The following is a 13,772-nucleotide window of genomic DNA, read 5'->3' as shown; positions in this document are numbered from 1 at the left end:
TGCAGCCTGCGTGGACAAAGTCCTCCTGCCAAATTATTTCTTCCCTGACTAATACATTTTCTCCTTCATCTCTGAAGTCCTGTGCCATTTTTTGTGTTGGAACAGAGTGTGTAACATAATAATGAATGCCGCTTTGAACTTTTGTTATAACTAACTAACTAACTAGATGGCTTACCGAACCCGAAGGTTCATCACCGAATTAACCAAAGCCCTCCACCGGACCCTGTCCTGGGCCAACAAAATCCAGTTTCCTTCAACTCCTATCTCGGATAGATCCCGCCTGAGATTATCCTCCCATCTACGTCTAGGTCTCCCCAGCGGTCTCTTCCCTTCAGGTTTCCCAACCAGTACCCGGTGCACACCTCTTGTCCCATCCATGCGCGCTACATGTCCCGCCCATCTCACTCTTCTCGACTTAATCACCCTCACAATACTGGGGGAGCAGTACAGATTTTTAAGCTCGTCATTGTGCAGTTTTCTCCACGCCCCATCGTCTTCCCTCTTAGGCCCAAATATCCTCCTCAACACCCGATTCTCAAACACCTGCAATCTGTGTTCCTCCCTCTGAGTGAGAGACCATGTTTCGCACCCATACAAAACAACAGGCAAGATTATTGTTTTGTATACTTTAATTTTCAGGTTCTTAGAAATCAGACGGGAAGACAAAATATTTTGGACTGAGAAGTAGCAAGCATTTCCGGAATTTAGTCTCCTCCTAACTTCCTCACAAGTATCATTTTGATTTGTTATTGTTGTTCCCAAATATTTGAACTTTGTAACCCTTTCAAAGGATTTATTAGCTACCCTAAGATAATTTTGCCCGCCTGTCTTCTGATGACGAGATACTAACATGTACTTAGTTTTTTCTGAATTTACTTCCAGCCCCACTTGTCTACCAGCCTCTAGTAAAACTTCTGCGTTCCTCTTTATTGTATTTATATCGTCCCCCAATAAATTAACATCATCAGCATATGCCAATAGCTGATGTGTCCCGTTCAATTGCAAACCCTCCTGCCTACCTTGGACCTTCCTGATGGCGTATTCTAGCGCAAAGTTAAAGAGCAAGGGAGACAAAGCATCTCCTTGTTTTAGACCGTTCTTGATGAGGAATGTCTCAGATACATATTTACCTACTCGAATTTTGCTGCAGGTTTCATTTAAGCACATTTTTATTAGACCCACTAGCTTCTTTGGTATACCAAATTCAATAAGAATATTATATAGCACTTCTCTCTTCACAGAGTCATAGGCTTTTTTGAAATCTATAAATAACTGATGTACAGTCCCACCGAACTCCCATTTTTTCTCTAGTATCTGACGAATGCAAAAGATCTGATCAATCGTTGATCTGTTTCGTCTGAACCCACACTGATGATCCCCAATAGTTTCATTCGCATATGGGGTTAATCTTGCCAAAAGAATGTTGGATAGAATTTTGTATGAGGTTGATAGCAGCGATATTCCTCGGTAATTACCACACTCAGTCTTGTCCCCCTTCTTATAAATAGGAATAATTATGGATTCCTTCCATTGATGTGGCATCTCTTCCTTATCCCAAATTAACTGAATAAGCTTATGGATCCTCATATGCAACCCTTTGCCACCTGCTTTAATTAATTCGGCCGGAATCTGATCAATTCCTGGAGATTTATAACTTTTCAACTTCCCAATGGCTAGTTCCACTTCATCTAAGCTAGGTTCTGGCACCAACAGTTCAGCTGTATGCATTTTAATCTGTCTAATATCACCAGTATTATGAACATTTAAGAGCTCGCTAAAGAAATTTTTCCACCTATTCACAATTTTTATTGGATCTGCAAGCAAATTGCCACTATCATCCTTTACCAAATTAGTCTGGGGTTGATATCCTTTCTTAAAGTTATTAATGCCTCTGTACAGGTCTCTGATGTTTTTTTCCTTATTATTTGTCTCAAGTTCAGCAATTTTGCCCTTCAGGTATTCCCTTTTCTTAGTCCTAAAGGTTCTACTAGCCTCACGTCTCACGTTACATAGATTATCCGCATTTGTTTTGTTTGGGTTCTGCAACCATTGAAATTTTGTTTGCTTCCTTCGATCTATTAATTTTGAACATTCTTCATCAAACCACGGTTTATTTTGCTTTCTCCTGTAGTATCCTAGTTTCTCTTTTGCTGAAATTTTGATGCAGTTTCTGACATTTTCCCACTCCCTGTTGATGTCCACACTTTCATTATCCTCATTTGTCTCTAAAATTTGAAACCTATTCGAAATTTCAACTTGATATTGTTCCTTTGCCTCTCCCTCACTTAATTTTTTCAAATCAAATCTTTCTGTGTCAAAATTTTGTTTAGTTCGTCTACTTACTGAAAGCCGCTCCCTCACTTTTGCTACCACCAGATAATGATCAGTGTCGCAATCTGCTCCTCTGAATGATCTCACATCAATTACATTTGTCTGCCTTCTCTTATCTACTAAAACATGATCTATTTGATTGTGTGTTCTGCCATCTGGGGAAGTCCAAGTGTATTTATGAACATCACGGTGTGGAAATTTTGTACTTTTTACAATTAAATCTTTTGACGTAGCGAAGGTCACTGCTCTGACGCCATTATCATTACTAAGTGCATGGAGACTCTCGCTGCCTATTGTGGGTTTGAAGACATCCTCCCTCCCAATTTTTGCATTGAAATCTCCTAGCAGAATTTTCATGTGATACTTGCCAAATGTATCAAATACTGATTCCAATTCTTCATAAAAGCTATCCTTGATATCATCGCTTTTGTCTTCAGTTGGGGCATGAACATTAAGGACAATGATGTCGCACCAACGTCCTTCCAAAATTACGTAAGACAACCTGTCACTAACAAATTCTACTCTCTTAACTGCTGCCCTAATTCTGCTATGAACAAAAAAACCCGTCCCTAGCTGATGATTGTCATTCCCCTTTCCATAGAAAAATGTAAAATTGTCCACTGGGATCGTGCCCTCCCCCTCCCATCGCACTTCCTGCACTGCCACTAAGTCTAACTTATAATTCCCTAATTCCCTACACACTGATTTCAGTGCCCCAGCCCTATAGAGGCTCCTATAACACAATAAATGTTTAAAGTTTTATACCTGATTGTGTCACAGCAGAGCAAGTCCATTTGATGTTTCTTATAACATTAAAGTAACATTTGTTTTAGGAACTGGTTGCTCATAAATGCATGCAATTCAAAATAGGTAGGAAATAATGTAAGTGGCAACTCCAGAGTACTAGAAGAAATCATTGTGTAAGAAATGTTAAAGGTGCTTCACAAAACACATATGTTCTCTGACTTAAAGTAGGATGTTTCTTTGAAACAGTGAATTAAAAATCACTGCAATGTTCTATAGTTCCATCTCAGATGTATTCAGTTTTCCTTCTAGCTGTAGACATAATATCGCGTGAATTCCAAGAATTAATATTATTTTTTCTAATCTTGGTTTCTCTTTTCCCCTCACCTTTTGTTGCTTCTCAAAACTTATTTGTATAACTTATAACTTGCTTTCCACATTTTCAGTGAAGGTCCATGTTCTTGTTTATATTAACATTGGTTTCAGAGACTTTTTATATTTTTTAACATTTGGAGTAATTTTGAGCTACTGTGTTTCTGTTACTCTATCTAGCTATAAATTTACAGTTAAATTCTGCCATTCTTTTTTAAGTTTTGCTGCACCTGCTTCAGTGTTGCTCATATTTCTCCATCTTTAGCATGTGTTTTCAATCCTGTGGACACACTGTGAATAACATTGTACCATTGAAAAGAATAAAGGCATGTGGCATTTCTTTTGTTTCATTTTAGCACTAATGAAGAAGTCAACAAGTTCCTCTGTATTTTTAATAGTTATTATTTGGACACTGTACAGTGCCAAGAAGATTATATGTGATTCTTCAAATAATAGATTACAATGAAAATGTATTTCATCACAATTGCTGAATTCTTGCTGTCTTTGCATTATTATGCATTGATTTTAGTAATTTATATAATTTGTTAGTGGATTTATTATTTGTGCACTATAAAACAAGTGAATATTATGTTACATAGTTTATGATTAAAAGAATAACTATATAGGCATGTTAACTCTTTGATTACAGAAGTCAGGTCGTTGGAATGCAATGCACGTGCGCATTGCTTGGGAAATCTATCACCACCAGCAGAAGCAGCAACAAGAGGCAAAAGCTGGAGCTGGAAAGGCTGAACTGCTTAGGCCACCGAACCATCTGTTTCCTAGTGGCTTGGCTGCTCCACCCCGTCCTCATGACCTACCTTCATTTGCAACTTCTCTGTCAGGACACAGAGGACCACCGTTTGATACAGCACCTCACCCAAGCAACTTTCTCAACCCGCCTGCCAGTCATCTTGGTAAGTAGGATGTGTATGAAAGTAATGTCTTGATGTTTGGCAGGTGACTCCCATTGTTATGGTCTCTTGTGTTTCAGGTGGTGGAGTGTCTCCATTTGGACGCTATCCTGCAAGTTTTGGTGGTCCAAACTCTGCTTTTCCTGGTCTTGGAACATCAGTGTTTCCACCACCACGAGACCTTCCTCCCCTGCCAACCCTTGGGCCTGTTCATGATCCCTGGAGCCGGTGAGTGACACCAGAAGTAAATCTGTTGTAATCTGAAAGTATTCTGTGCTATTTTTTATGCATTTAAATATTTTTATTTTAGACTACAACGGACCGCGGGCGGTTTCCCAACATCGGCTGCAAGTCCATGGGGTCTGAAACCAGAACCAAATCCACTGGAGAGGAGGGAACTTGAGGAACGTGAAAGAGAGAGATGTGAGAGGGAGCGGGAGAGGGAACGAGAGAGGGAACGTTGTCGTAGAGAACGGGAGGAGCAGCGTGAGAGAGAACGGCGAGAACGTGAGAGAGAAGAGAAACAGCGTAAGTTGGAGGCAGAGCGTGAGAGGGAACGTGAGCGTGAAAGGGAGAGGGAAAGGGAACGTGAGAGGGAAAGGGAAAGAAGGGAAAAGGAGAGGAGAGAGCTGGAAAGACGGGAATTAGAGCGGGAACGTCTTCTTCACCAGCAGCGTGTTGAAAACAGCAACAAAATTATATCTCGGGACAGGTCACCCATTCGCAATGGAACTACACCAGATGGTGATGGGGTGAGAGTAAAGGAAGAACCTCGGACTGGCAAGGAAGACGAAGTGGTCTTGTTAAGTCGGCCCGGAGCGGCAACTGACGCTCGCTACCATCCCCATCACTATTTGTCCCGTCACTCTCATGGAATTCCCCCCCCACCAGCATTGTTGGACCGGTCCAGGGTGGTTCCACCAGTGTTGGGTGGTCCACCAATACCACCACACTTTGCCACTGGTCCTGGTTCTACATGGCCAGGAGCAGATCCTTTCAGAGATAATGCATACAGGTTTGACCCACTTCAACAGCTACGTTTCAATCCATTGATGGCTGCTGCATTCAGGGCTGAAGAAGAGGAGCATGCTAAGTTATTTCAACCCTACCCACCACACCCAGGACCCCATTTACGGGGAAAGGCCCCTAGTCCCTCTGGAGCAATGCAGAACAACCATCATCTCCATCATCGGGCAGGACCTGGACCTGGACCTGGACCGGGGCCTGTAGGACACAAACTGGCGTGCCCAACGCCTCCTTCAACCAGGCAGCTGGATGGCACTCAAGTGGTGGACTTGCACAAGAAGGAGGAGTCTTCACAATCGCGATGATAGCCACTCTTGCCCTGTGTGAATGTGTTCCCATTTGCAGCCTCACAAGACCAGAGAGGAACCAGGGAGTTGTGACTGGCCAGTTTTCGATCTCTTCCCTGCACATTGACGGCCATTTTCTCAGTTCTGCTTCCTGCTGTTTGCTATGTCTGGTCTTGTGATTAAGCTAACTGAGTCATTGTGTGTTGTTTGACTTGCAAGAAGGAAACTCTGTCTGTCTGTCTGTGTGCTAATTTATTTTATTACAAAAAGAGAGAATGTAATTTAAATACCAACAGTGGACCTGAGTTCTGCTCCTGTAGTTCAGTACATTGTGTATGTGCACTTCTGGCCAAAATGTGAAATTGGTTTGACAATTGTTTGTTGAGAGTCTCTCAACTAACCACACCAAATGAGAAAGAAGCTGAATTATGGCATATTAGACCCAGCCATTTTTTATACATAAAATGAGTGGAATGCTTTTTTACATTGAATGAGCAATCTGTCATATTTTTGCGTGAAAAAATCCTTTTTTTTAATGTAAACTGTCTTTCAGAATGAAATAACAAGCAATTTTAAAAAGTATTCATTCCTACAGATATAGCATTAAGCTTCAACTTCACTTTGAGTCTCTATAAAATAAATAAACTGTGAAATAATTTATTAGTTGCTTTAATAGGTGCTACCATCTGTTGTGATGTCCTGCTATGGCCATAATAACATGAGATGTTCAACTAAAAGTTTGAAGGAAGAGGAGCATTTAAGTGGCTGTGGTCCAGATGCTTACATTGCAGATCTCTGACTGTCCAGCCAAATAGATTTGTTCCCTCTCTAGGTTGTTTCAAACTGCCACACTTGGAATGAGAGAATTAATTAAATTTGATATTAAAATACTATTAATTTATCTTTTGGAAGTAATTTTTGCTGGTATAAATCATTTGGCTAGTTTCAGGGACAGACATTTATAAAACAATTTACATGAATTTTGATTGAATTCACTTGCTTTTGAATGCTTCTTTCACATGATGTAAAATATACAAAATCAATGGATGGGTTCTTGGACAGTGGTTGCTGCAGCCGTAAAATTGTCTTAAATTATTTACCACCCATGTTACTTTAATATTTGTTACATATGGCCTGCAAATAAATTTAATATTAATAATTTGGCCCTACATCGATCTTACCCTTTCATACATATTATAAGTTTAAACCATTGGCAAATCAATATAGTAGAATCTATATTTTCACAAAATTGCAAGTGTTTGTGCCCCTAGTACATGTTAATTCACTGTATGTACAACTGGGTATGAGAAAATTGAGTTCAACTCAAGTTTGGACCACCAGTCAGAGTTTGAAATATGTTGTCCACGTTTCTTATTAATAATGTTGTTTTCTCTATCTTCTGGTAATGTTCAGTAAGTGCAAACAATTGGTATTAGCAATTTTTAGTAATGGAATTTTTCTTCCAATACTTCTTGGTCCAAAGGCAGTTCGAAATAGCCCCATTATTTACCGTAACCTGATATTAGGTTGTTCTTTATGTTCTGTGTTACTCAGTGTTCTCATAAACAGTGTATTATGACTTTTATTATGCATTGTCCTTCCTTCAGAATAGGCCTGCATGAAGCTCAAAAATACTTCTTATGAAGTGTTCATTGTAAATTTTAATTTGTTGTGCTGTTTTCAATGTAATTTTCAAGTGAAGGCATTTATACACTTCAGTGTATTACCCCAATCTTTCAGACTCAGAGGAAATGTTTTTATGTAAGGTTTGTTTAAAGTGTAATAGTTTTTGAATATTGACAAATACTATGTATAATTGTACCTTTACAGACAACCAACCAGTATGCTGTTGGATAATTTAGGCATAAAATCACGCATGACAGTCTCATTACGTGTAGTATGTGATATATTAATTTTCCTCAGGCTTTGTTTACTTTTCTCTGCCCAAATCAAAGCATCTGTGCATCTGGTTTTTGATTCAAGAATTTTAGAAAAATGTGCTGCATGCAGTATTTGGATAAATAGAATATTCCTGAAAAGTTTCGCAGACAAGAATTAATTGTACACACATTGGGTAGGTCCCTTCACAGGTTCAGAAGAAATTTGCCAACACACACACACACACACACACACAGTGCTTTCTTGACTTCAGTTCGTATGAACTGAAATTGTCTCTGTGAATGGCCAAAAATCCTGTTGCATCTTATGGAGTCTTTATCTGGGTGGTGAGTTTTCCACTCTTATGATACCTTTTCTAATGCAGCTTTGCATGATACAAATGTCTTTCAATGCATTCTTCTTGTAACTACATTTGTTTAACTAAATGCATTTGGTATTATTGAGTTTCAGGAAAACTGTGGCTGTTGTGGAGTGGTTATAAAGTTTTCAGTAGATACCCCTCTAGGACTACTGCGGGTAACTGCAACAAATTTTTAAAATTGCTCAGCACTGACATGCATTGTAGGCTTTACAAGGATTATACTTCATAGATAAATACTTTTCTTTTTATATGAACACACTGGTTTTAACATATCATATAAATATTTATACTGAATGTCACAACTGATTGGTTATCACTCCTGCTTCATATTCAGAGTTATAAGGTTTATATTTTCCTGATTTTGGTTTTCATGGCTTCACACAAAACCACGAATTAAAACTTGGCATTTCTGAAATTCAAGTATAAAGCATTAGTGCCATGAAAACCTGCTCAGTTATGACATGGGACAAGACATGGTGCTGCTTTAATAGGATTTCAAAGAAGGAACTATTTCAACATAACCTTAGAACCAAGGAGCCAAGCAATACATATTACTTCAAGTTGCTTGGTATAAAACATTCTGTAGATACCAGCTGTATCTCTTCCCGTGGTAATACCAAATGCACTTGGTCAAAGCAAATAAAGTTTACACTGTTCTAGGTATAACCCTTTGGCATAAGTTCTAAGTGCAGTGGAACAGTTTTTGCAACTGATTCTGGGTCTTTTGATGGTTTTCTTAGGTGCCAGCATGTCTGCGATATGAACTGTACAGTTTGAAAGATTCAACTATGAGTAAAAGTCATAACCATATTTTACCCATCTTTTAAAGCTTGTTATGTTATGTAAAGTGAATAGTATAATTTTATTTTATTGCTGTGAATAATTTATTCTGATTTCATTGTCATTATTATCTTTTAAAGAATTAGTTATCTTTTTACAAAAAAGGTATGTTTCAAGGCAAACAGTGAACAGTGAACCTGTTCTTATAATTCACACTCTGTTGTTATCATACTTGGCTGTTTTTAAATTTTATAATAAAATGTCACTATTAGAATAATTCTTTTTCTATGATCTTACATTGTGGAATGAAGTGCAAACTAGTAATGTTTTGTTTCATTACACGTACTGAGATGAAGCATAAGATAACCTTCCTCAACAGTTTAAAGGTTTCATTGCCTTTTCATAATGTTCTTTCTCTAAATTTAATTTCTTTAGCATGTTTTTATATCTGAATTGCCAATAATGAATTGGAAATTTTTTGGAAGTCAGTTACATTGAAATGTCAAAATATAAAGATAGCAATGGAATTGGTAGTATCTAGTCCTCAGAAATGTTTTAAGTGACTTGTTGCCATGTAAATAATGTTATTGTGGATCTCAAGGTGCAGATCCTAATCGTTAAAGGAATGTATTATATTTATTGAAGTGAAAGTCTAAAATAAAGTAGTCCTTACCCCTAAGTGCCACAGCAAGATCATGTGTAAGAGAGTGGAGGTAAAACTCTCTACAGTCTTAACTTTGATGGAGGTGAACAGCTTTACCTTGGCCCCTGGAAATAAGACCCTGACATCTATTTGATGGAGGTCTAGGTGAGCCCCAGAGCTGGTCTGGGCATGGTGGTGAAGACAGAGACCCCAATTACATTGCAAAGGAAGTGATGTGGACCAAGTTTGAACTTTTTACCTTTGGGGAGAAACACTTGACTTCACAGCATGACAGACACACCATAGATATAAAAAATATCTCTGATTTGCAGTAGATGCTTCTTTATTTCCTCTTTCTACAAAATTTTTAGTGAAGATTTTACTTTTGTGTGGTTTTCATAGTGTGTGTATGTGTGTAGCTATTTTATTTATTTTTCTGGCTCCATTTCCTTTTTAATCTTTACCTGTGATATAATCTTAGAGATTTCAGACTCATTTACACTTGTTTAACTCCCAAGGTGAAGGTACCTCCATTTATGTTCTCTTGATAAGACACTCATATACCCAATTTATGTAATAGGTGCATTCCAGGAAAATTGTGCTTAACACAGAAGTGTAAATTGAAGTTGCTTTTTGTGAAACATGCATTCACTAGTGTCTGTTATGTAAGCAACTAAAAAGTGGTTCATTAGAATTGGATAACTGTTAGATATGATTTTGGCGCATTTAATGCGTAAAGTGAGCATGTGATTGAATTGTGTAAGGCTTTCTACACTTCCACTTATTATAAGGTGAGCTTAATATTGCTCCATATGAAGCTCAAATCAGACTCCTTAAGATTTCAGAAAAATCGCTCATCATTCAAAAGAAGAGTACATACCACAAAATATGTATCTTATTGAGATTCATAATTTTAATTTGAAACCGTTTTCAAAATGGGAATATTTAATGAGGTTCAAGGAGGAGAAAGGTGTGTAGAGAAAAACTTTTGAGTATTCTACATTGGAGTATACATCTTCCACTTGTATTGCTTTGATTTATTTTAGTGTTTTTCTTTGTAATATCCACATTAAGTGCTCTGCAATCCAAAGACAGTCTAACTTCTGGTCTGTCTGCAACTTATGTTTAATTACCAATAGTCCATATTCCCCGCTTAAGAATTTCACATATGCTTGTAACCTGCATTGCATTTGTTTTTCAAGAAGCAACAAGAAAAGGACCTGATTGGATTTGTTCAAAATTTTGATTAGTAAGTGAATAAGAGGGGTAAGAGAATATCTTTAGGAAAATTAATGAGACGTAAGGAAGTAATACCATCTTTTATGTGTTCTTTCAGATACTTTGAAAAAATTAACAAGGTTTTAAGGTAGATTGGGGTAATTCATTGTGTGTGTTGGGCTACAGATACAGAGTAATTCTCCAGCCCCTATAACATGAAGGTCATATTTTTTTGTGTTTTATATTCTGTTCTTGATGTTAAATGAACCTGGTCTCGGACTGTCCAAGAATTTATATTAATGTGTGTGTGTATAGTGACCAACAGGGAGGGCCATGGAATGTGGAATCCTGAGTGCTGTATCATAAATGTAATGTGGCTGGTTAGGTGTTTGCTTTTGCTTCAGAATGCATTTGTTCTTCCATGCTCATACACCTGAAAAACTAAGTATCATCACATTGAATGCCAAAATTTGTAGTGCTAATTTCTAGTAAAATAACTTTACACAAGTACCTGACACAATTTTATGCACCATCAGATTCTGTATTTGGTATTAGGTGGGGGAGAAAATGGGAGAATGTTTATTTATGTTAACATATTCTTGATCATTATTTGTAAGTCATGATTTATAGCCTGTAGCTTTGGTCATCTGAATTGATTTTATATGGGGCTGGTATATTAATCTGTATTTGTATATTTTGGTTAAAGATTGCTGTACAATCTCTATGAGTTTATAATAGCTAAAACCGGCTTGCACAGCAGCTCACTGTTCCTTAGAATGACCATCTGTATATGTAATTCCTTGAAATTGTGTATTTAAAAATGTACCAGACAGAATTAGTGCCTATATCATCAAAACGTTTATTGCAGTTTCAAGTGGAAGAGACTTCCAGTACATGTGAACAGTTGTAGAAAACACATAATAATACAGAGTGATTCTTAAATAAGGCCTTTGACCCTTTCCATGCTGGGCTTTATTTAAGGGAACTTCTTTTCTGTTTATACATATTTCCACCCTGATACATAATTTCTGTTGTTGGTAAACCACAGATAGCTTGTTCAGATATAATGGGATGCATAAATTCAGAGAAGTGTTGGTGCTTCTATACATCTTTGCATAGCATGTAAAGGGTTAAAGAGGGCCATTAAACTTATTGCTGACTTAGGGAGAAAATGCTATCAAAACTGGAATATGTCAGTGCCAAAGGTCTCAGATTTGACATCATGTCAGATTCATTAAAGACTGTTCTGCTTAACATTTATCAGCACCTGTGTGAATGCAGGAAGCACCAATTCCAACATTTGATGGCCAGGACATTGTACTATATAACATTATCATCCAATGGCATTTCCAGCAGGATAGAAACCTTCATTCTTCCCTATCCACTTAGAAGCACTTCTTGTCTATCTGTATCCACTGTTTTCCCATTCTATTTTGTATATCTTCCCTTGCATCACCTTGCCACCTTTCTTGTAGCCCCATTTTTAAAATTAATAAATTGTATTTGATGCAACTATTACTTCTAAACAAAGGAATCATATTCATTTGTACTCGGCATTACATATGTGTGGGCATATGTGAGAGCCTGAAAAACAGTTTCTATTTACCTATCACCACTGCATTTATATTCACTGTGTGTATACACTGTTAGGCTAGTTTAGGTCCTTTATATGCTATGGTTTAGTATTTAAGTGTGATGGGGAAGATTTAACAGCATTTCCACTGTTTTGTTGCATTGCATGTCACAAAATGTCAAGGTTGAAAAACAGCCTTCTGAAGTGGCCAGTTTTGTATATTATTGTTTACCCTGTCATTTGCTTGGTGCTTAAATATTTAGACAATATTTATGGTTTTAGACAGTGTAACATTAATATGTATTACATGAGATTTGAGTTTCATGCAGTGGTGGAGATGTCATCGGTGGTTTTCCATGTGGATTTGTATGAGGGTACTAATGTCACATCACAGAAGACTACAAGTAATAGTAATGTCTGTTGGGAACAAGTAAGATGACTTTGTTTTTCACAGGACCAAAGCGGTTAAAAAGGTTTCTTACTAGATGTGTGTATGCGTAATCTTATAAAAGGTAGTAAATTTTGCAAGATTTGTTGCAAGTTCGCATTATAACAAAATCTCGGAAGATTTTGTATGTTGCGTAATTCATAGACAAGATACATTCTACAGAGAAATGATCTGCCACTTGACCTTCCCACATCCACTCATTGCATGGAGCACTGCTCATATGCACATTTAATAAAACAATGTAGTTATTTACACACACACACTTAACCAGTCACTGGTTGGATGCTGAAGTTACTGACAGGATATTTTATATAACTGCTAGTCAGATGTAGTAGTAAATGTGTCAAGAATCATTCTGTATAAACATGTGCATTAAATTCCTAAGACTGGTCATGTGTTACAGTGATGCTTATAGTGTTCCTTTGTTGTTTTTTTTTCATTTCACCGTTTTCTTTCTTTTGCAAAGTTGTTTCAAGTTTGAGAATAGGAACAGTAACCTGTATAGTTAACTTGGATACTAAGAACCTCCTGATACTGTTGAATATAATCTTGTATTCTTCCAGCAATGCAACATTCTCATTTTATAGCAACAGCAAAGAAGTCAGAGTTGTACTACTCACAATGGAAGATGCTTGTAAAAAAGACTTAGTATTGATGTAAAAATACTTGTACCTTTTTTCATATTTGAAAACACTTGTAGATAATTTTGATCTGTTGTAAATTTTTCTTTTTATTCCTTATCTTTGTTACATATTTTTTCATTCATAGCGGAATCATAATGAACTCAGCGGTTTCAAGTGAGGCAATTTTAATGTGATCCTTTGTAAAGGGGTCAAATGATGTATAGCGTTTCTAAAAGTAGAAACAAAAAGGATGTTTCAAAAGTACTATGTGATGTATTTAATTTTATAAACCCTAATAATCAAATGAAATCCTGTATTCTTTCATTGCTCATGGATATATCTTGTTTCTTCTTCAGGCTTACTGCTTCGCCAGTATTGAGATACAGTAAAAACTTTTTAATCTGGCAGTGATTAATCCCATGAGTTTATTGATTTGTAGGAAGCATCTGTTACCTTCAGAGACCGTTTTTGAAGTCATAGTAAGGTCACCACATGTTTAGCTAATCTTTGAACAAGGCCTTCGAAGAAAAATGGTAATAAACATGTATCTTCC

General features: G+C 37.2%; 1 protein-coding gene across 4 annotated transcripts in view; it reads left to right on the top strand.

Moving 5' to 3' along the window:
- LOC110831182 (uncharacterized) overlaps positions 1–13,483 on the top strand; it is a 115,718-nt gene extending 102,235 nt beyond the window's left edge. For all 4 annotated transcript variants that reach the window (XM_022066890.2, XM_022066889.2, XM_022066888.2 and 1 more), the window contains 3 exons: positions 4,097–4,364; positions 4,442–4,589; positions 4,672–13,483. In XM_022066890.2, coding sequence (XP_021922582.1) covers positions 4,097–4,364; positions 4,442–4,589; positions 4,672–5,692 — 1,437 coding nt within the window. In that variant the 3' untranslated portion in view covers positions 5,693–13,483. The remainder of the gene's footprint in view (positions 1–4,096; positions 4,365–4,441; positions 4,590–4,671) is intronic.
- The last annotated feature ends 289 nt before the right edge of the window (positions 13,484–13,772 follow it).

This window comes from Zootermopsis nevadensis, unplaced genomic scaffold (assembly GCF_977971745.1).
Source record: "Zootermopsis nevadensis isolate Lab colony 2312 unplaced genomic scaffold, Znev_1.0 Znev_ptg000015l, whole genome shotgun sequence".
NCBI lineage: Eukaryota > Metazoa > Arthropoda > Insecta > Blattodea > Termopsidae > Zootermopsis > Zootermopsis nevadensis.
The sequence above is the reverse complement of the archived record's forward strand: the minus strand, read 5'-3'. Positions and strand labels throughout refer to the sequence as shown.